The sequence below is a fragment of the Suricata suricatta genome, chromosome 8, assembly GCF_006229205.1.
Source record: "Suricata suricatta isolate VVHF042 chromosome 8, meerkat_22Aug2017_6uvM2_HiC, whole genome shotgun sequence".
NCBI lineage: Eukaryota > Metazoa > Chordata > Mammalia > Carnivora > Herpestidae > Suricata > Suricata suricatta.
This window is the reverse complement of record NC_043707.1, coordinates 121,879,239-121,900,556: the sequence shown is the minus strand read 5'-3', so window position 1 is coordinate 121,900,556 and position 21,318 is coordinate 121,879,239. Positions and strand designations below refer to the sequence as shown.

The following is a 21,318-nucleotide window of genomic DNA, read 5'->3' as shown; positions in this document are numbered from 1 at the left end:
GCCTTTCTTCTCGTCCTTACATTTCCCCTTCCCATCCCAGCAGATTCCTTTTTCTTTGGCTATCTTGACATCATTTAGAAAGCCCAATGTATCCATGATTTAAGCCTACCTTCTTTATACTGGTGTGTGATCTCAGACAATTAGTTGATTTCCCTGGGCCTCAGTTTCCCATTTACACAATGAAGGGATAGCATCATATCTAAAGTTTGTGATTTATTCCAGCCAAGGTGATATTCACACTCCTGCACACTGCGCTCTGCAAAGCCTTTTCTTTTTTGCACGGCTGCACGCATCCCTGCACCCCCACCCCCGTGCCACCTGGCAAACATCAAGACAGTTCAAATCTCTCCCGGCCAGTCTCCCCTGCTTACACACACAGCACACACAGCATTTTAGTCTGTCCTTCCTCTACCCTACACTACCTGGTCAGTGACCACAGAATGAAAGGGACAAGGGAGACAAACTTGAGTTTGATTCGTGACCACTAACCTCACCTCTTGAGCCTCAGTTTCTCACTTGACCTGGGGGAAATACGCTAAAAATCCCATGTTTATTCAATTTATGGGGATTAAAAACAATGTATGTCAAGTGCTTGTCACCTCGAAAGTGCTCAATAAATAGCGACTATAACACACCTCCTGGGAAGCCTCAGCGTACTGAATTATGGATTCCTTATTCAGTCTCTCCCGCTAGACTGCGCGCTGCCTGAGGGCATCCCTTCCGCAGCAGCCGTGTAGCGTGGGCGCAAACACTAGGGGCAGACGGGCGCCGAGGCCCGGCACCAGGCAGCCCCGGTCCAGAGGGATGCGGCTCCAATTCCCGGGGGGAAGGCGAAACCGGCGGACCCCACCTCCCGGAAGTTACGCCACGGGGCGAGCGGCGCCGGAGCAGGGGCCTGTCGGAGCGGGGCGCGCGCAGCATGGCGGAAGCGGAAGGGAGTTCGCCGCTCCTGTTGCCGCCGCCGCCACCCCCGCCCGGAATGGCGGAAGTGGAGGCGCCGACGGCGGCCGAGACGGACAAGAAACAGTTCAGCGGCTCGGGCAGCAGCGTCATGGACGTGGACCGGAGCCGCTTCCCCTACTGCGTGGTGTGGACGCCCATCCCGGTGCTCACGTGAGTCTCCCCCGGCGCCCACCCGGGGCGGGGAGAGTCGGCCGGTACCGGGCCAGCCTCCGGTTCTGACGCCCTACAAGCCCTTCCCTAAGGTCCGGCCCGCACCCCTCGCCCCCTGCGCGGTGCCAGTTTCTGCTGACGAATGGGACACGTTCGTCGCCCTCGTTACACCTGGTCTAGTCAGGGAGACAGTCAATTGTAGACTGGTGGGGAAAGTTCTGTGGCTGTGAAGCTCAGGACCTGTGGGCCTACGGAAGAGGGGCCCTTAGCTGGTCTTAGGAGACATCTCCATTCATTCACTGCTTTATTCATTCAATGAGCAAATGCTTGCTGATCACTTCCTGTACGCAAGAAGACGGAGTCCAGAGGCGAGAGCGGGAGTGTGGCTGGGACCACACCGCCTCCTGGAATGTCAACATTGGAAAGGCCCCCAGAGATCTGGGAGTCCAACCCTGCCTCATAGATGATGAGGCTGGAGATCACATACCATTTCGGTTCCAAGGCGGGTTTAGCTCCCAGAGTGTCTACCTTCCAAAGCAGTGGTCCTTCTTTGGCCTCGTTCTTTGTCAGGAGAGAGAGCAGGTGCTCCTGTAGTTCTGCCGCCTTTAATGGGGGAGCTCCTGGTTGGGGGGGGGGGGGAGGTGCTGGCTTGCTGTCCTATTTCAGTCTTGACAACTGATGAAAACTACCCAAAAACTCACAGTGCTGGACACCCGATCAAACTCTTTCACACCCATTTTCTCTGAATTTCACAGTCCTTTTTTAAGGTGGGAATTTCTCAGATGATGAAGCTGGGCTCCCTCTGCACCATTAAAGGTCTCGATCAGGTTCACGTGCCAGTAAGCAAGGGCATCCCAAACTCCATCTTCTGACTCCACAACATGCTCTCTTTTGACTGTTTCCCCTCACCTGATGAGAGAAATTTGTTACTTCCATCATAAAGAGCCAAGTGTTGGTGTGGAGACGGCATCGTTTTTTTGGCTTTATATGTTGCTGATCCAAAAATGACTTTAATTTCTGTATCATGTTAAAATACATGACTTGCGTTGTGTTTTCAAATGCTAATGCATTTGTTTAAAGCATTCAAGTCTGAATCCTTTAAAAATAAAAATTTTAAGAAAGCGCCTTCATTCATTCATTCATTCGTTCATCGTGCTTGTAACACATTTGCTAAATGACTCCTTTGTGCCTAGAGTAGATCTAAGTGATAAAGATTCAGAGTGACAAATAAAGCAGATATGGTGCTTCCTGTCATAGAGTTTAAATCATGGGTAGAAGGAGACAGACAGTAAACAAGCTAATAAGAGAACTTCTAATAATGAAGTGCAATGAACAAAATAAAATGTTAACATGAGAATAACTAGAAGGGATAGTCAGCGAATATGTCGGTTTTGCTAAAAAAATACTGTCTTGTTTTCTTAAGATCTCTTTGGTTTTTCTCTGTTCTTAGAAACACATTCATAGAGTCCTCTGCTCTTCAGAGTACTGATAGCAACATAAGGTGGAGGCACCACGATCCCCAGTCACCTGGGCCAGAAGCAGCTCGTACCCCCTTTTTATTCACATCTGTATGCACATGTTCATAAGATAAATAGGCCCGTAGTTTCCCTGTCCAACCTCCAGCACGAGGGGGAGAGAGAGATGACCTAACCGTTGTAGTGCATCGTGATGATTGCTGACCTGGAGTGCAGAACTAGGAATAGATGTGGCACAAGGAGCTGTCCATGTGTCTTTGGAAGGGGGATCAGAAAGGAGGCAGCTGAATCCAAAGATGTGTCCACCCCCTCAGAGACAACTGTGCATGAAAAGCCAGATGATAGCTCCTGCTACTAACAAAAGCAGCTAAGATTGGATACGAACTCTGTTCTCAGCTCTATTCTAAACATTTTTTATTCATCATCTCATTCAGTCCTTACGTCAATCTAATGAAAATAGATGCATCCCCATTTTATAGATGAGGAAATAAAGGCTTAGAAGCTAGTATGGGGCTTTTTCCACTGAGACAGTCTACCCAGGCAGAACCCTCTTGGGCCAATAACTGATCCTTCCCTCCCGCCCTCCCTTCCTTCCTTCCTTAGTTATTGAGGGTCTGTTATGTACCAGTACTAAGTAGACAGTAGTCCATAAAGCAGCCTTGGAGCTTACCTTCATGGAGCTTCCAGACTGACAGCTGCTTGGTGAGTTGTTGCCTCCAGCCTCTACTCTGATTTCTGGCACAGCTGCAGTATGTGGGGTACTGATCAAACCCAGACCTCCCGAACCAGATGAAAGGATTGAGGGGCTGAGATCAGGGTCTGAGAAGCCAGAAGAGCTACTTTCCCATAATTCTCACTGTCCATCCTGCGGCCACTGTGGCCCTTCAGCAACTTACTCTACGCCAGTCCAGCCGATTAGATAAGTGCTTATCACGCACCTCATGGTAACACATTGAGCAACTACCAAATGCAAGGAAGTGTGTTAAGCAGTTTGCAAGCATAGCCTATTTAATCCTCACAACAATAGCCCCACAGTGAGGTCATTATGACTCTCCATCTCTCACTGACAAAGTTGGGAATGAGTAACTTGCCCAAAACAAAGATACAACCCAGCTCTGCCTTCAGAGCCTCACTCCACTCTTAAATGCAGGACATTGATTTATTCATCATTTACCAGCTGCCTGCCAGGCACTGCTCTGAGGACTATAATAAATAAGAAAATCCCTGTTCTCTTGGAGCTTCTATACACATGGAGAGAGACAGACAGTAACTATGTACATAAACAAGATAATTTCGGGTAGCAGCGGATACTGTGAAGAAACTGAAGCAGAGAATTGAGGTCTGGGGTGGTATATGGCTGCTCTGGAAGGCATGGCCAGGGAAGACCTCCCAAGTTGATGGTTAAGCCGAGGCCTACATGATGAGAGGCAGCAGCTGTGTGAAGACTTAGAGGAAGAGTGTTCCAGATGGAGGCTAGTACACAAAGAGCATTGAGGTGGCAGGACTTGGTGTGTTTGAGGAACCAGAAGCAGACCGTAGCTAGAAAGAGGAGTGAGGTTATTTCAAGGGATAAGCAGGGCCAAAGTGTTGGGAAGAGTCTTAAGTGTATACTAAGTGTGATAGGAAACCATTAACGGGTGTTAAGCAAGGGAGGGGTAGAACCTGAATCATATTCTCAAGAGATCACTCTGCCCTCACCATCCTATCAGATGCCTGGGCCACAGACCTGGGGAGACCTCTGTCTCGTCAGTCATAAAACTGCCCAGTGCACCTTTTAAGGATCCCTTGAACTCGTCTGTTTCTCACCTCCCTACCACCAGTTCTCCAGTCAGCATCACCATCATCTCTTGCCAGCATTCCAGAACAGCCTCTGAACTGGCCACCCTTCTTCCCTCCACTCTTGTCCCCTCACTTTCTCCAGACATATGCAGCACTTGGCTGCTTTGGAGTTTTGCTTTCTGCCTCTTGGCATCCTGTCATTTCACAGGCCAGGGCTAAAAGTCATGTGCTCCGTGAAGGTTTTGCTCGCCGCCCCAGCCCCTAACAGTTGCTTCCTTGAGCTACACCCCTCCAGGTTTGGCCTGTACCTCCCTACCAACGTGCAGCTTTGAAACCGGCACTTGGCCACTGGCCCTGTAATGGGTCCTTGGGGTTTTTTCCCCCCGTGAGTCCTTAAACTGGATCAGCCTACCCAGCACTAGGGCATGGGGTGCCGTGGCTCTCACACTGCAGGCAGTTCAGGGGTTCCTATATGTTTTGCATAGTGAGGTCCAACTGAGATTTGGGTTGTAAAAATTTTAAACTTTAAGAGTTCCCGGAGGGGCGCCTGGGTGGCCCAGTCGGTTAAGTGGCTAACTTTGGCTCAGGTCACGATCTCATGGTATGTGGGTTCAAGCCCTGCGTCAGGCTCTGTGTTGACAGCTCAGAGCCTGGAGCCTGCTTCAGATTCTGTGTCTCCCTCGCTGTCTGACCCTCCCCTGCTCATGCTCTGTTTCTCTCTGTCTCAATAGTAAATGAAACATTAAAAAAAATTTTTTTAAAGAGAGTTCCTGGAATACACCATGCTTTTATCCGTATCTCTATCATTCCACCTATGGTTACTTCATCATTTCCTCAGAGCAGCCTTCCCTAAAACCCAACCTCTCACCCCAAACATGCACGCAGATTGGTTCAAATGCCTCTTCCTCACTTTTTTTTTTAATGTTTTATTTATTTTTGATACAGAGAGAGACAGATCATGAGAGGGGGAGGGGCAGAGAGAGAAGGAGACACAGAACCGGAAGCAGGCTCCAGGCTCTGAGCTGGCCGTCAGCACAGAGCCCGACGCGGGGCTCGAACCGAGGAACGTGAGATCTGACCTGAGTCGAAGTCGGAGACTTAACCAACTGAGCCACTCAGGCGCCCCACCTCACTTTTTTTTTTAAGCTGTTTTACTGAGATACAACATATCTCCATAAAGGAGACAAATATTAAGTATATGGCTCAGTGAATTTTTGCATGTACGTATACTCTTGTCACCCAGATCAAGATAGAGAGCATTTCCAGGACCCAAAGGGCTCTCTTGTGCTAGTTAATTCTGCCATACAACCCTTCTTTTGTCCTCTAGCACCATAATTTACCTTTTCTTGTAGTTCATATAAACAGAATAGTATACATGTACTTTATTTTTTATTTATTTATACAGAGAGTGTGTGAGCAGGGTCGGGGGGCAGAGAGAGAATCCCAAGCAGGCTTCAACTGTCAGCGCAGAGCCCGACACAGGGCTCAAATTCACAAACTGCTAGATCATCCCTGAACCAAAACCAAGAATTGGACACCCCACTAACTGAGCCACCCCTTATACATGTGCTTTGGTGTAAGGTTCCTTTCACTGCCTAATGTCTGTGAGAGTGTGTGCTGTGTGTAAAAGTCTGTTCCTTTTTCATTATTACATACTATTTCATTTTATGGCTATACCTAATTTACTTACTCATTTTAGTATTGTTAGACATTTGGATTATTTCTAGTTTTATTTTTTTAAATCCACTTTATTAGGGCACCTGGGTGGCTTAGTTGGTGAAACATCTGACTTGCTTGGGTCATGATTTCGTGGTACGTGGGCTCGAGCCCCACATCAGTCTCTCTGCTGTCAGCACAGTTCTGGCTTCAGATCCTCTGTCCCCCTCTCTCTCTGTGCCTGCCCCACTTGAACTCTCCCTCTCTAAGAATAAATAAATTGAAAAAAATCAACTTTATTGGAGGTGTGGAGGGAGATGAGTTAAACAGGTGATGGGGGACTCAGGAAGGAACTTGTGATGACCAACAGTGTTGTAAGTAAGTGATAAATCACTGTATCCCTCTCCTGAAACTAATATTGCACTGTATGTTAACTAACTGGAATTTAAATAAAAACTTCCGGGGTGGGGATCAACTTTTTTGAGGTATAATTTATATACAATAAACTGCATACATTCTGTGTGCAGTTCAGTGAGTTTTGACAGATGTTTCCAGCTAATTTGAATGAAAGTCCTATGAATGTTCGTGTGCATGGCATTGGTGGACTTAAGCATTTGTTTCTGTTGGGTGTATGCTCTCAAGTGGGATTGTTGAGGGGCGCCTGTGTGGCTCAGTCAGTTAAGCGTCTGACTTTGGCTTAGGTCATGATCTCACAGTTCATAGGTTCGAGCTCCACGTTGGATTCTGTGCTGACAGCTCAGAGCCTGGAGCCTGCTTCACATTCAGTGCCTCCCTCTCTCTCTCTGCCTCTCCCCCTGCTCATGCTCTGTCTCTCTCTGTGTCTCAAAAAAAAGAATAAACATTAAAAAAAAATTGAAGTGGGATTGCTGAGGCATAGCCTAGTTGCCTGTGTTTGAAGGCAGTAGAAATGACTTGGTGCCTCCCCCCGCCCCCCACCCTCTGGCAATGGAGATGAACTCCAGTGGCTCCCCACCCCCACCACACTCCACACGACTGCCCTTCAGGTTCCGCCATTCCGTGGCCTGCAGTGGTGTTCCTTTGTGCTGTCCATTTGCACTTGCTCCTCTCTTCTTGCTTCCCCAGTCCCTCTGGCCACCCTAATTGGCACTCAACATACAAAATTATATTCACATAGTCTCACACTGGATGGAGTATCCCCAGTGTCTCACCAACTGGAAGACCCCCTAAGCCCTGTCCCTTCCCTGTCCTGTTTTCACAGGTGGTTTTTCCCCATCATTGGCCACATGGGCATCTGCACATCCACAGGAGTCATTCGGGACTTTGCAGGCCCCTACTTTGTCTCGGTGAGTTCCCATCTGCCCCCCTCTGGTGGGTTCCAAGGCTTAAGTGGAAGGGCCGGCCTGTCTTGCCTGAGGCAGCTTTCCGGTCTCCCCAAGGCCCAGGAGAATGCAGGCACCATGCAGTCCTGGCCCTGGCCCTCAGCCCTTCACCAGTGTTTGACCCCTCTCCCCCTTCTCTTGCCTCCAGGATAGGCCAGGAGGGCAGTGTGGCCAGAAGGATTCTTAAGTAACTGACCCAGTCCTTCGCCCACCCCTGGGGTACCAAGACATGGGTAGGGGTTAGAGGCAAGAGTGGAGAGTCAGATCATCCAGGAACCACATCTCTGGACCTTCAGAAGGTGGGAGTCACAAGCCCGGGGCAGAGGGGAGGCTGACATGGCTCCCTGGGTGTGGCCATGGAGAAGAGGAGGTGCGGCTTGTAGAATGAACCAGCTGTGTTCTAAGGTCTGTTCCCTGGGGATGTGCCTGAGATGGGCACTGTGGGCTCGTTCCAGGTGAGCAGGCTGCGTCCTGCCTCTTGCTGGGTTGCAGCTTCATTTCCATTAGAGGCTGGAATGAAGAGATGAGGTGGTACCAGGCCTGTTTATATCAATAGTTGTCATGATCATCTTAACAAGACATAGGTCTTTACTCGTATGTTTTTATAAAAATTCATCTTTGAGCAGCTCTGTCAGCTGGTCTTCCTGATTCTCAACCCTGAATCTGTCCCTGCATAACTCCATTATCCGGATCTCATGTAGCAGGTCTAGGACTTGAGTGAAACACGTCCTTCCTAGGAAGCCTCTCAAGCTGCCTGCCCAGCCCCCAGGCACACTCCTGAGTGTGGGCAGTCAGGCTGCCACTGTGTGGGCCACCACCGTCAGGTCAGGAGCGCAGAGGGGCTGTCAGTTTCCCACGAAGGAAACTGCCTCCCTGTGACCAGAGGTTGGCCAGAGAACTTAGAGCAAATGAGGGCCAGAGAAGGTGAGAGAGCTGCCTGGGCACCACACAGAGGGGCAGTTGTGGCGGCCCCTCCAGGTGCTCGGCTTCTGTGCACTCCTGCCGCAATGCTGTCTTCTCACAGGACAGCTGCTGCTGGCAGTTGAGCTGCTGTGGCAGCCCCAGAGCAGAGCCCAGCCCCACATCTGCCCACTTGCCATGCCCCCTCGCAGCCCCACCACTGACCAGGTCTGTCTGCCAGGCTCGATGTGGGTTCTCCACTGACTGCTGCTCTTGTCCCTTAACAGGAAGACAACATGGCCTTTGGGAAGCCTGCCAAGTAAGTGATGGGCACCCATGTGACGAGCCCTAGGGCCAGGCTTCTCCTGCGGGGAGCAGCTGAGCAGATCCTCTGAGACACAGCAGGACCCAGCACCCTGAGAAGGGGGTGAGGGGGAGGGGAGCCGGGCCCCACCAGAGCACACAGCCCATGCCAGGTGTCTTCCTGCACCCGTCCCTGGCTGGGTCCTTGACCCACACACCGTCTAGACTTTGTCTCAGCTCTGCTAGGTCACATTCAGCTCCATTGGAAGGGTAAGGAAAGCCAAGGGTCTTGCCAGGATCGCACAGGAAGTAACAGAGCTGAGATTCACACCCAGGCGTCTCATTCCAAAATCTAGATTCTTCTGCCCCTCAGGAGTGAACAAACCATTTAAGGTTTAAGGAGGTGCCGTTTGGAACTTGGCTGGAAAGTTCTGGTTAGAGGAAATAAAAGTAGTCAGGTCCTCTAGGAGTTGTTGCTATATTTTGCTTGAGGTTTTTGATCATTGTTTTTTCTTTTTTTTCTTTCTTTCTTTCTTTTTTTTTTTTTTTTTAAGTAATCTCGACACCCACTGTGGGGCTTGAATGCATGACCCCCCAGATCAAGAGTCGCAAGCTCCACCAACTGAGCCAGCCAGGTGCCCCTTCATTTTCTCTGGCTTGGGGGCCCACCTCAGCTCTGGGCCTGGTGACAGTGCCTCAGTCGGTATGCTCAGAACAACCCCAGTGGTCTGAGGCTGCCCTGGTTGGTCAGGGCCCAGGGAGGAGTTGGTATCCCACACAGCAGAGGCAGCCAGGAAGTGGCTCCCTGACCCCTGCTTGCTTCCTCAGGCAGGTGGAAATGTTGGCCAGGGACCTCTGGGCTGGATGTCTGCTGCATGGCTGCTTTTCGAGGTCAATTTTCAGGGTACCCGTTTCCAGACAGGAACCTCCACGCAGTGCCCCCCCTCCCCCCATGCCCTGCCTCTGGGCTCCTCCACGAAGCCATTCCCCACACAGCCGCCAGAGGGCACCCTGCCCTCCCAGCACTTCCTGACTTGAGACCCTCTGGGCACTCCCTTGCTTGGAACAGCCATTCTCACCCAGTTTGAGGTCTGTGAGCTTTGAGCTCTGCGGGCTCTTTTCCCACTCATCCCAGTCTCGCATTTGGGGGAGCAAGGGACTAAGAGGATGCTGCTTGTGAATAAACTGAGGGTGACATTCAAGCCCCCCACGACCTGGCCCACCTGCACCTTCCGACTCACATTCCAGTGTCCCATCCTCTGCTCCTCCCTCTGAATCCTCCAGCAGTGCCCAGCCACTTAATTCGTGGGACACTCGCACTGTCTGTGCCTCTCCCTCTGTTCATGCTCCTCCCTCTGCCTAGAATGCCCATCACCTCTTCTGTGCACAGCTAACCCCTCTTCCTTCACACTAGACTCAGATGTCACCCCAGGAGCCTCTCACCCCCCCCCCCACATGAGCTAGTCCATATCTTCCCAATGATCTACGTGGCACTGGGCATGTCACACTGGTCACACTTGTCCACTGTGTGGCTCTTTCCCTGGACTTGCCTCACCCCTACAGCCCCCACACCCTGCTCAGAACCCTGCATGAGCAGGCATCAGGAAACATTTGTGAAGCCGAGTGACCATAAAAGAGGTGAGCCAGTGCCCAGAACTCCCTCTCTCCTCCCAGGTACTGGAAGTTGGACCCCGCTCAGGTCTATGCTAGTGGGCCCAATGCCTGGGACACCGCCGTGCACGACGCCTCTGAGGAGTACAAGCACCGCATGGTAGGTGGGCTGCTCCTCAGACTGGGAGCCAGGGTGGCAAGTCCCCCACAGCCCAGCCTGACCCCACCCTTCCTGTGTCTCTAGCACAGTCTCTGCTGTGACAACTGCCACTCACATGTGGCGTTGGCCTTGAACCTGATGCGCTATAACAACAGCACCAACTGGAACATGGTGACGCTCTGCTTCTTCTGCCTGCTCTATGGGAAGTATGTCAGGTGAGCTGTCTGCCCACCGCTCAGCCCTGGGGCTGCTCTCTCCCAAGGATCCCAGCAGGGCCGTTGCAGAGTGCTGCAGCCAACAGGGACAGAGCAGATGCTGGTTGGAGCCATGACATTTCTAGAGCAGCTAGCTGAGTTCCTGGTGGACAGGAAGGTGACTCTGCTGAAGTTCACCTCCACCTGGGTCCATCTGTGAGATCTCGGCCAACTGCCTTGGCCTTTCTAAGGTGTGGCCACCCTTGATAAAATGGAGACCATGATTCTGGCTCCTCGGAGAGGCTGTGAGCCCACAGAGCCCACTCAGATCAGGCAAACAGGTGGACCCTCAAAGGAGGGTGTGTAACTGCCGCAAGGATCCCTTCCCACCGCCCCTCATCAGAGGCAGGGTCTGGGCAGGTGGGCCTCAGCAGTGGCCTGGGAGGACCCTTGAAGCCACAGCCTAACAACCTGTAAGGTCAGAGGCAGATTTCCAATTCACAGGTAAAGGGAGCTCAGAGAGGTCGAGTGATCCACCCACTTGGGAGACAACAGTCACCCGGGCTAATCCGGCTGCCTCTCTGAGCTTTCCTGGAGCTGTGCTCAACATTAACAGTTTCTGAAAAGGAGACACTTAGGGGTCTTTTTTTTTTAAGTCCAAAAGTCTTTTAGAAGCTCCCTGAAACCATAACTGTGATAACACAGAAACTGAGGCAGAGCCCTGGTTGAACCCAGAGCCCTGACTCCCAGTCCCTCAGCTCCAGCCCTGACTCCCAGTCCCTCAGCTCCAGCCACAACATTATGCTAACTCTTGCCAGAGCGCCTCCCAGAGCGCCTCATTATGAGGGCTGTGGCCAGAGGGCAGCCTGGCTCCCGCTAGGGACCGAAGACCTCCCTAGAGAGGGGTGGTTGTGGGTGGAGCAGTGAGGCCCAGAGATGGTAGGCACACCTGCCCAGCGAGGTGTCAGTTGTCTGCCGGGAACCCAGAACAGCCCCTGCTCAGGACTGTAATTGGTGGTCCTGCGTAGTCAGCATGGGGCCGTTCCCTTACCTGAGCCACGTTTGGGGGTGAAGTTGTGGTTCCAGGCACTTCCTCAGCAGCAGCAGCCCCATCTGCCTGCGTCTGTGGGCACACGGGGCTCTGTGATTGCGCCCACTCATCGGGCCCTTCCCATCCCAACCCCCCTCTCTCTGTCAGTGTCGGGGCCTTCGTGAAGACCTGGCTGCCCTTCGTCCTTCTCCTGGGCATCATCCTAACTGTCAGCCTCGTCTTTAACCTTCGGTGATAGCTGCCTCATGGCCCTGAACCCACCAGACTCTTGAGGAGGCAATCACCACCCCTTTTGGTTCCAGATCCTTTCTCCTCACCCCAAAAGGCAGGGATGGGTTTGCTGGTTTTGATCCAGGGCTGGATGGGGTGGAATAAGGGCTGAAGATGAGCATGGGGCGGGGGTGGGGGTGGGGGGTTGTTTGCTTGTTGTGTCTCACTGGTCACTAAGAAGCTCCCTGTCCCCTCCTTCCCAGGCTTGTGACCCCCACCCCTGAGGCACCCTCTTTGTTCATCTGTTGGAAAAGCCTTAGCTTCCCTCTGTAGCGTTGCTCCTGCCACTGCCTGCGGGGCTCCCTCTGCCTCAGCCCAGTGCCCAGTGGGGAGGGGAGCACATTTGGACCACTGGACAAGGGAGCACAGGGGCCAGAGCTTGACTTGGAGCACGTCAGCCTGCCAGGGCTCTGCTCCCAGGGTGGGTGGAGGGCACTGAGAAATCTTCATAAGCTAAGCTGCTCTGGGACCTTGACTACTAGCCTCTAGAATGGTCTAGAAGAGCTGGGTGGGCCCCTAGTCAGATGTCTGCCAGAGCTGCACTGGGGACAGGCTGCGCCCTGTCTCCTGGTGTCCTCCAGCCCATGCAGCCTCCACTTCCTACTCTCCCTGGGCTTCCCAGCACTTGAGCCCACCTCCCCCTGCAGTTTGGGGCCTGGGCTCCCCCAGCCAGCCTGGAGAGGTAGTGTGATGCTGGCATGTCCAGAGTGACCCCCCGGAGACCAGAGCAGTATAAACAGAGCTGGGCTCCAGCCCCAGGTATGGGCCTCACGTAGTTGAGGGCGCCCCATGCGTCTGGGATGTGGGGGGCCGTCCGAGCAGCCAGTGCCATCAGGGAGCAGGAGGGGAGCTGTGTCCTCCCACCTGCCATAGTTCCCGTATCTTCACATTGTAGAAGGGGCGCGTGCTGCCCCTCACCCCCGCCGCATGGATTCCTTGCGCGGGGCTCCCTGGGCAGGGCAATAAAGAGTTTGACTCCAGACTCCAAGGTGTCTTGTCCTTGTTTTTTCCCTTCAGTGGCCCCTTGCCCCTTCTGCTCGTTTCTCCCTGCTCTCCTGCCCCCTGGAGACGGGTCTTTTGCCAGGCCATGGCGGAGTGCTTGTCCAGTGCTTGCCCCACGCAGAGCTGACAGGGATGTCCGCCGCCCTCAGGTACCTCCTGCCCTGGGCCAGGGCTGTGGGAGCTGCGCACCCTTCCAGATCCACCATCCCAGAGCTTTCTCCTCAGCACAAACGAGTATTGAAACTCTCCCACATTCCCTGTTGAAAGAACTGGCAGCAGCATTGGCAGGTGGGGCCCTGCAGACCAGCGCCTGGTGCAACCGGGGGGTACACAGTTGGGGAATCACCCCAGCCCCAGCCCCTACCTTAGCCATTGGTCATGTTGCCAAATTCCTCATGCTGACCCACCAGCGATCAGGTCACTGCCCTGCTCCATAGCACCCCTACTTCTTGGGGCCCTCCAGGCCCTCCCTCTTCATCCCTTGCTCTCCAGCACCATGGCAGCACCTGCCATTTCTGTTCCTTTGCTTTCCTCCTATTGAAGTGAGGGCCCTCCTTGCCAAGGCTCAGCTTAAAAGCCACTTCCTCAGTGATGCCATTCCTAACCTTGCTCTGTGTTATCTATCATCTTAGTTGAACTAGCAAAGGATTTGGTCTCTGAGTCCTGAGGGCCCTTTATGTTCCTCCTGAGGATGGCTTTGAGGGCAGCCCTAGCTGCTGACCCTCGGGGCCCTGGAGGCCTCTGTCAGCTCATCCCGGGCCCTTCAGGGTTGGGGTTCCTCCAGGGCAAGACAGCCCCCCTCCCCACTTCAGAGCAATTCCATGTTCAAAGCTCCATTGTGCATGTTGGGATCCATTTTAGAGTGGGGGTGGGAGGGTGGGGAGACCTTTTCTGTACGGAGGACAGCCACAGCGCAATGGGTAGTAAAAGGTTGTAAGGCCCGCTCCAGCCCAGCAGAACTTTAAATTAGCCTTGGGGGGGGGGGATTAAATACTTAAATAAATAAGCAAGCTAGCCTTGGGGAAACAGGATATAAAGAGGCATAAAATCACCAACCGTTACTGAGTGCTTACTGTGTGCTAGGCCTTGGAATAAAGGTATCGTTTATCCTCACCACAGCCCAGTGAGGTCAGTGCCATGGTCCCCATTTTACAGATGAAGAAATAAGCACAGAGAGGTAAAGTGATTTGCTCAGGCACAGAGGTAGGAAGAGTGGAACCGTGTTCAAGCTCAGGAGCCTGGGTCCAGAGCCATCCCACGAGGTGTTCTGGCTGGAGCACGAGGGGTAAAAGCCGGGAGGGGCTGTTCTCCAAAGGGCTGGGTACCGTGATCAAATAGAAGGGAGAATGGAGCAAAGGGACACTCCTTGCAGCCGTCCCCTGAGTCAGCTGCTGTCATTGCCCTTGTTTTAAAAGGCAGAGAGTGAGGCTTAAAGAGATTGTCATTGATCCAAGTCCACTGGGGACCATGTGGCAGAGCCAGAAGTTTAAGCCAGACCCACTGGCCTCCGGGCCCCTGCCTCTTCACCGAGGGAGTTCACCTGTCTAAGCACACAGAGCACAGCACGGAGGCGCGGGGAGCCCTGGAGGGGTGACGCGTGGGGACCCATTCCTGCAGCTGGGGACTGGGGCACACCAGCAGACCGTGGTGTTGAAGGGACAGGAAACAGAGTCTTTGGGAGGGCCCTAAAGGATGTGGGAGACCAGGACATGAAAGTGGGGTCTGGGGGTCAGGCTGAGGAGTAGGACAGCCCAATTTTTTTTTAATTTTTTAATTTTATTTATTTTTAGTTTGAAAGACAAAGACAGCGAAGGGAGGGGAGGGTCGGAGAGAGAGGGAGACACAGAATCCGAAGCAGGCTCCAGGCTCTGAGCTAGCCATCAGCATAGAGCCTGACGTGGTGCTCGAACCCACGAACCGTGAGATCATGACCTGAGCTGAAGCCAAACGCTTAACCAACTGAGCCACCCAGGTTCCCCGCCCAATTGTTAATCAAAGTGTCTAAGGGAGGCTGGGCAGGTTGGGAGCACATTTGTGAACCAACTAGAGGGTCACCTTTGTCTGCCATCACCCCCCAAAGCTGAGGCATAACATAAAAGTGGGGTGCTAAATGGGTCCGCTGACAGCCATATGCACAGACAGAGCTGGAGAGGCTGAATGGAGGCCAGGAGGCAGCGAGGAAGAGGGTTACAGAAGAGGCTGGCCTGGTACTGACCCCTGGGAGAGCAACAGGGATGGGGTCGGGGGTGGGGGTTCAGTCTGGGAACTGGCAGCAAGCAACTGAAGGCCAGGGGCTGTTCGCAGCAGTGGAAACTTGGAAGTAAGATTTCCGGGGGAGGGGGGGTTGGATACAGAGTCAGGGGACAAAGCAGCTTGGCTGTGGCCAGAACTTCCCAGGAGGCACATGTGAACACGGAGGGGCAGGGGTTGTTGGAGAGGGGACACCCAGTACCCACCACACGCCAGCTTGTGCCAGGTGCTCCCCTGTCCCTTGGAATAGGCTCTTCCCACTTCTGCCCACAGTGTGCATGGGAGGAAATCGCAGCTCGGCATGTTGGAGACACCTGTTTCAGATCATGAAGTGGCAGAGCAAGCACTCTCTCTCCCTGCTCGGGGTTCTCTGACAGCAGACTGCAACCCTTACATGACCCTGCTTCTTAGAAAGGTCTCTAACGTTGCTTTCAAAGCAAGTTCCTCTCAGCAATTCAGCCGGCAGGGTGGGGGCACCACCCATTCCACAGATGAGGCAACCGAGGCTCTGAGGGGTTGGTGCCCACTCTGCTGGACAGGAGTTACAGAATAAGTCTGCTGCGGAGCTGGGGCTAATCCCCAGGTGCCCCCGCCCACCAAACCGGCTCTGGGTTTTCTGGAAGGCAAGGCTTGGCTGCACTCCCAGGGTGCTGGGAGTCCAGGCCCGGTTTTGCATTGGGCCCTGCTGAGAAGGTGAGAAGGTGTTTCCTCCTCCTCCTCCTTCTCCTCCTCCTCCTTCTGGGGCTGCCGCTCTGGGTTGCTGATTGAGTCAGCCTTAGTCCCTCCCTGCTCCTCTCCTGTAGTTCAGCCCTGAAACTCGGCTGCCAGGGGAGCCAAAGCCACATTACGAAGGTGTCTGATCCATACTGGACCCATCCAGGTAACATACCTCAGGGCCAGGGTTCCCTGCCAGTGTCCCGATGGTAGGCACTGCCACCTGGTATCCTAGGTACCCCCTGGGACCTTGGGTGTGGAAGGAGGTGGGAGAGGGTCTGGGACTGGCATATATTGACCAATAGGTCTGTCCCATAGGGTTGAAAGAGAGTGGGGAGGACCGGACCATTGATTCTGCCTCTAGAAGGAGAAGGGGCTGCAGGGAGTGGGGTGCTGCTGGGGACCTCACGCTCAGACCTGTGGGACAAGGGCAGGGCCGGTTCTGCAGAACATCCCCCACCTCCATACTCAATCACAACCACCTGGTGGTCCCCGGGACACCAGAGCACATTCTACAACACAGCCCCGTCACACATACAGCATAGGAGGAAGTACACACACAGCGCACACACCACACAATGCTATCACCGGAAAGTTACTGAGCATAACACCCAGATAGCAGTCACCCACGCGGCATCACATTGTGACATGATGCACGGACACACATTGCATTGATACAATATTCACACCCAGAAAACAAACAGCCTCCTAGATCCCACAGTATGCAGACTCTTACAAGGGCACAGCATAACACAGAGACTTCATCATGGCCCTTGCACACACCATGCCACAGAAGAGCCCCTGACCGTGCATTTGCAACACCCAGCACTTTGAACATGGCAGATGTTCAGGAAGCATTGTTATCGCTGGGCACACTGGCACTCACACAGTGTTATACGCAGCACTCATAGAGACATTCGGGAACCCCAAGCCCCTGGCTGAGGGTGGGGCAGCACGCACTCACAGAGGGCTCTCTTGGGCTTGACTCAGCTGGGAGGGCACAAGCCAGGACCTGCCTGGTGCCCTGGTGTGGGAGGGGCTGGGAGGGGCTGCAGGGGGGGAAAGATTGGCTGCCAGCAGGCTCACGCCACGCCTCTGCTCTGCCCATGGCCCAGCCATGGGCCCCTTGCCATGTTCACATGCCCCTCTGAGTTCGGCAAATGTTTTCCTTCCGGAGTCACCACAATACCTGAGCAGTCAGAGCGGCTATACCGAACTTGGCCTCCACCACTGGGACCCCAGCCAAGTCCAGTCAGGGGAAGGGGGAGAACCCATGTGGCCCAGAGCAGAGGCGCCCAGGGGCTCCAAGAAGATAGCAGGGCTGGCAGCAGGGGCATCCCTGGCTGGAGACCTCGGTGGGAATGGGCGCAGTGGTTACCTCAGAAGGGAGGAAGTGGGGGTGTGGGCTGGGGAGGAGGTTGCCTCAGACAGGAAGACCAAATGGGCCAGGACAGAGTGGAGTTGAAGGGTGGAGGGAGAGAACCCATATTGGGAGGTTCCTAGGGCAGGGGGGTGAGCAGATGTGTGCCTCTGTGTGTGTGTGTGTGTGTGTGTGTGTGTGTGTGCGCGCGCGCGCACATTCTCTATGTATGTGCAGGTATATTTCTGCATTCAATTAATCAAACCTTTACTAGCCGTCTGTTGCGTGCAACATATGAGGCCCTGTCCCTGTCTTCAAGGAGCTCACAATCGAGTTGGTGGAGGGGCAATGCCTGTGCAAGGGTCGGTGTGCTTTGTGTGTATCTCGGGTCATGTTTTGTCCCAAGGGTTGTTATACATTCTGCGGGTCCTTGCCTGCAGGTTTAAGAATATGTCAGGTACAGGGGCACTGGGGTGGCTCAGTTGGTTAAATGTCTGGCTTCGGCTCAGGTCATGATCTCATGGTCCAGGAGTTCAAGCCCCACATCGGGCTCTGCACTGACAACTCAGAGCCTGGAGCCTGCTTCAGATACTGTGTCTACCTCTCTCTATGCCCCTCCTCTGCTCCCACTCTTTCTCTCTCTTTAAAGTAAATAAACATAAAAAGTTTTTTTAAAAAATAAGAATATAGGGGCGCCTGGGTGGCTCAGTCAGTTAAGTTTCCGACTTTGGCTTAGGTCATGATCTCACAGTTTGTGGGTTCAAGTCCAGCGTCAGACTCTGTGCTGACAGCTAGCTCAGAGCCTGGAGCCTGTCTTTGGATTCTGTGTCTCCCTCTCTCTCTGGCCCTCCCCTATTCGTGCTCTCTCAAGAATAAATAAAAAACATTAAATAAAACTTAAAAATAAATAAGAGGGGCGCCTGGGTGGCTCAGTTGGTTGGGCCTCCGACTTCGGCTCAGGTCAGATCTCACGTTCGTGGGTTCGAGCCCCGCGTCGGGCTCTGTGCTGACAGCTAGCTCAGAGCCTGAAGCCTGCTTCCGGTTCTGTGTCTCCTTCTCTCTCTGACCCTCCCCTGCTCGCGCTGTCTCTCTCTGTATCAAAAATAAATAAAACATTAAAAAAACTTTAATAAAAAATAAATAACTAAGTAAGAATGTTAGGTACATGTCCTGGTCTGAGCATGGGTCTGGGACTGGGACTGCATAGGGTCCTTTGTGGAGGAACAGGTGTGCATGTGTCTGTCTTTGCAGGTATCAGTGTGCCCATGTGACCAGGTGTGCATCTCCCTGAGGGTAACTGTGTCTTCAGTGTCAGTGTGTGTGCATTTATGACTCTGTACACATATTCAAGTGTGTCCATGAGTGTATTCATGAGCCAGTGTATGCACGTGTCCGTGGGGGTGCATCATGCCACCTGGACCTCAGCCTTCCTGGAGTTGTATGCTGCCCACCATTTAGGCATATATTTGAGCAGAAAAGGGCAGTCAGGGGTGCCTGGGTGGCTCATTCAGTTAAGCGTCTGACTCTTAATCTCAGCTCAGCTCTTGATCTCAGGGTCCTGAGTTCAAGCCCCATGTTGGGCTCTACTCTGGGCATGAAGCCTAGTTTAAAAAAGAAAAGGAAAGGGCAGTCAGCTCCAGGATGTGCCCCCTATTTGGGCAGGGCTTGACCTGACCTCTGGTCTTCCCCCAGGGAGTCACGTGTGCCCAGCTGGGGCACTGCCCCAGCTGATGCCCCAGAGGGGTCACCCATCTCAAGAGGGGCTCCGGACCCTGCCCTGCCTCCTCATGGCGCATGAACCAGAGCCTGAGACTGATGGACTGTTGGACCTCAGCTTCCTGACAGAGGAGGAGCAGGAGGCCATTGCCGACGTCCTGAAGCGAGATGCCTGCCTTCGCCAGTTGGAGGAGGGCCGGGTCAGGTGAGGCAGGGCAGGGGAGCCCAGGAGGAAGGGGCCTTAGGCTCTGGGAGGCTCAGGTGTGCCCTGTCATCCCTAGTGTGCGGCCTGCCAGATATCTGGGTAGTTCTTGTTTTGGCCCATTAGTTGCCTCCGACCTTAACCAGCTCAGCTCATCACCCCCCACCCCCCCCCGCCGAGGTGGCTGCACCAGCTCCCTTACCCGCCTTCCCTCTCTGAGCCCCCGGTCATGCACCTAGAGCTCCCCAAATCTGTTCTTAATACCCTCTACGGAAACCTCCTGTGTTTCCTCAGCACCTCGTGTTTCTAAGTGTGGTCCGCAAAACCTCCCTGATGAGTCCCTGCCAGGCTCCCTGATCTCATCCTCCACCAGTAACCCCCACCCCTGACACACATACACAAAATGTCCACTGCAGCCACCTAAGTGCTTAGCAGTCCCTGAACATGCCCTTCCCTCCTATGTTGTCCCTTCTTCCTGGAAGAAAGAGCACAGTGGCAGAGGATCATGGGACTTACAAGTAGTGTTTGGGGACAGACAGACCCCTCTTAGCTATATAACCTTGGGCAGCTCACCTGACCTCCCAGCAACACTCACCTCATCTGTAAAATGGGCCTAAGGAGCACTAACTCATAGAATTAGGAGGAGGGATTCTGCACATTAGTTATGTAATGAATAATGATTCTCCTTCTCTGCCTGGAGAACTCCAATTTATCCTATAAGAAGCAATTCAAATGGCACCTCCTGTGGGAAGCCCTCCTAGATTCCCACAGGCAATCCTGGCCCTTCCTTCTCATATCCATCATGGCACCTACCTCATTAGAGTGTACTTATCTACTCTGGGTCCAGTCTCCCCACCAACCTGAGCTCCTTGATCCAGAGGAGGGATTGAGAATGATTTGCTGCAACAGCAAACTTGTTGCGTCCCTGGGTCCAGGTCCAGGGCCTGGCACAGAGTGGGTGGCAGGAATGTTGGTTGGGTGACAACCATCCCCTCCCTCATCCTCCAGCAAGCTCCGGGCCTCGCTGGCAGACCCTGGGCAGCTGAAGATCCTGACAGGAGACTGGTTCCAGGAAGCACGCTCACAACGGCACCGCCATGCCCACCTTGGCTCTGACCTTGTCCGAGCCTCTATTCGCAGAAAGAAGAGCTCCAGGGGTGAGAGGAGCCCCCCAGGGTCGGGCTGGCTGCACACAGTCCAGGGCACTGGGTGTACATGAACAGGAAGAGAGGGCCCCTGGTACTGGGTGTTTTTGGGTGGGCACCACCCCTCCTGGAGCAGGAGGTGAGTGAGCATCTTCAAAGGCCAGACCTCCTGAGCCTGAGGGTTCACAGAACTTCTCACCCAGGCACAGGGCACCAGGCTCCAGGCAGCGACAAGGAGGCTGAGGCTGCAGCTGCTGAGGAAGAAGCTGAAGAGGAGCTGGAGCCCAGGTTGGGGAGGGGGGAGGGGGGAGAGGGAGGGGAGGATGCCTACCAGTCCCCTGGGCCTATCCCCTGACAGCCACCTCTCCCTTCTAGGCTCCCCATGAACAAGGCCCCCCAAGAGATGTTCAGCAAGTGTGAGGTGAGTAGTGAGTGACTGAGCTGATGAATGAGCCTACAAGGCCCTGAGGTGGGGGTGGGATGTGAGAACCAGGACATCCTGGTCTGTACGGCTGTCATCCTCCCCTGTTCAGTGGAGGTATGGACTTGGCCTCTACCAAAACCTCAGAATTCAGCTATTAGAGGTGGTGGGGAACTGAGCCCGGTGAGGTGCAGGACTCAGATACTACTGTCCATCTCCTGGGACCCTGGGAGTCAGGCAGGGCAGGCCCTGATGTGAGAGGGGGTGTGAAGACAGGTCCAACTGGTCCTGCAGCTGCTTGCCAGCCCTGCCTTGATGGCTGTGCTAAATCTAACTGGAGTAGCCAGCTGGAGCCTCTGGCCTCTGACCCTGTGGTGACCTCTGACCCCCTTGTCACCAGATCCCACGTGACCTCTACCCCTTGCTTCTTTCAGGAACCTAGTTTTCCCTTACCATATGTCCCCCTAAAGGCTTCAGATCATGAGGACGTGGCCCAGGCCCAGGAAGGTGAGAGGGAGGGTGTGTATTGGGAAGTAAAAAGGTTTTGGGGATCAGAGTCTAAGCGACCCCAACCATCTCTCTCTCTCTCTCTCTCTCTCTCTCTCTCTCTCTCTCTCTCTCTCTCTCTCTCTCTC

The 21,318-nt window shown here is 53.7% G+C and overlaps 2 protein-coding genes across 2 annotated transcripts in view; both read left to right on the top strand.

Annotated features, from left to right (window-relative positions):
* Positions 1 to 876: 876 nt before the first annotated feature.
* Positions 877 to 12,856, top strand: TMEM222 (transmembrane protein 222). Its single transcript, XM_029946097.1, has 6 exons — positions 877 to 1,113; positions 7,264 to 7,348; positions 8,572 to 8,603; positions 10,262 to 10,358; positions 10,443 to 10,573; positions 11,751 to 12,856. The coding sequence occupies exons 1-6, from the start codon at positions 920 to 922 to the stop codon at positions 11,836 to 11,838; spliced, it is 627 nt and encodes a 208-aa protein (XP_029801957.1). The 5' UTR covers positions 877 to 919; the 3' UTR covers positions 11,839 to 12,856.
* A 3,004-nt stretch (positions 12,857 to 15,860) lies between these two features.
* SYTL1 (synaptotagmin like 1) overlaps positions 15,861 to 21,318 on the top strand; it is an 8,909-nt gene continuing 3,451 nt past the window's right edge. The window contains exons 1-6 of the mRNA XM_029948413.1: positions 15,861 to 16,005; positions 18,892 to 19,120; positions 20,126 to 20,274; positions 20,466 to 20,550; positions 20,638 to 20,683; positions 21,118 to 21,216. Of these exons, the coding sequence (XP_029804273.1) occupies positions 18,930 to 19,120; positions 20,126 to 20,274; positions 20,466 to 20,550; positions 20,638 to 20,683; positions 21,118 to 21,216 (570 nt within the window). The 5' untranslated portion in view covers positions 15,861 to 16,005; positions 18,892 to 18,929. The remainder of the gene's footprint in view (positions 16,006 to 18,891; positions 19,121 to 20,125; positions 20,275 to 20,465; positions 20,551 to 20,637; positions 20,684 to 21,117; positions 21,217 to 21,318) is intronic.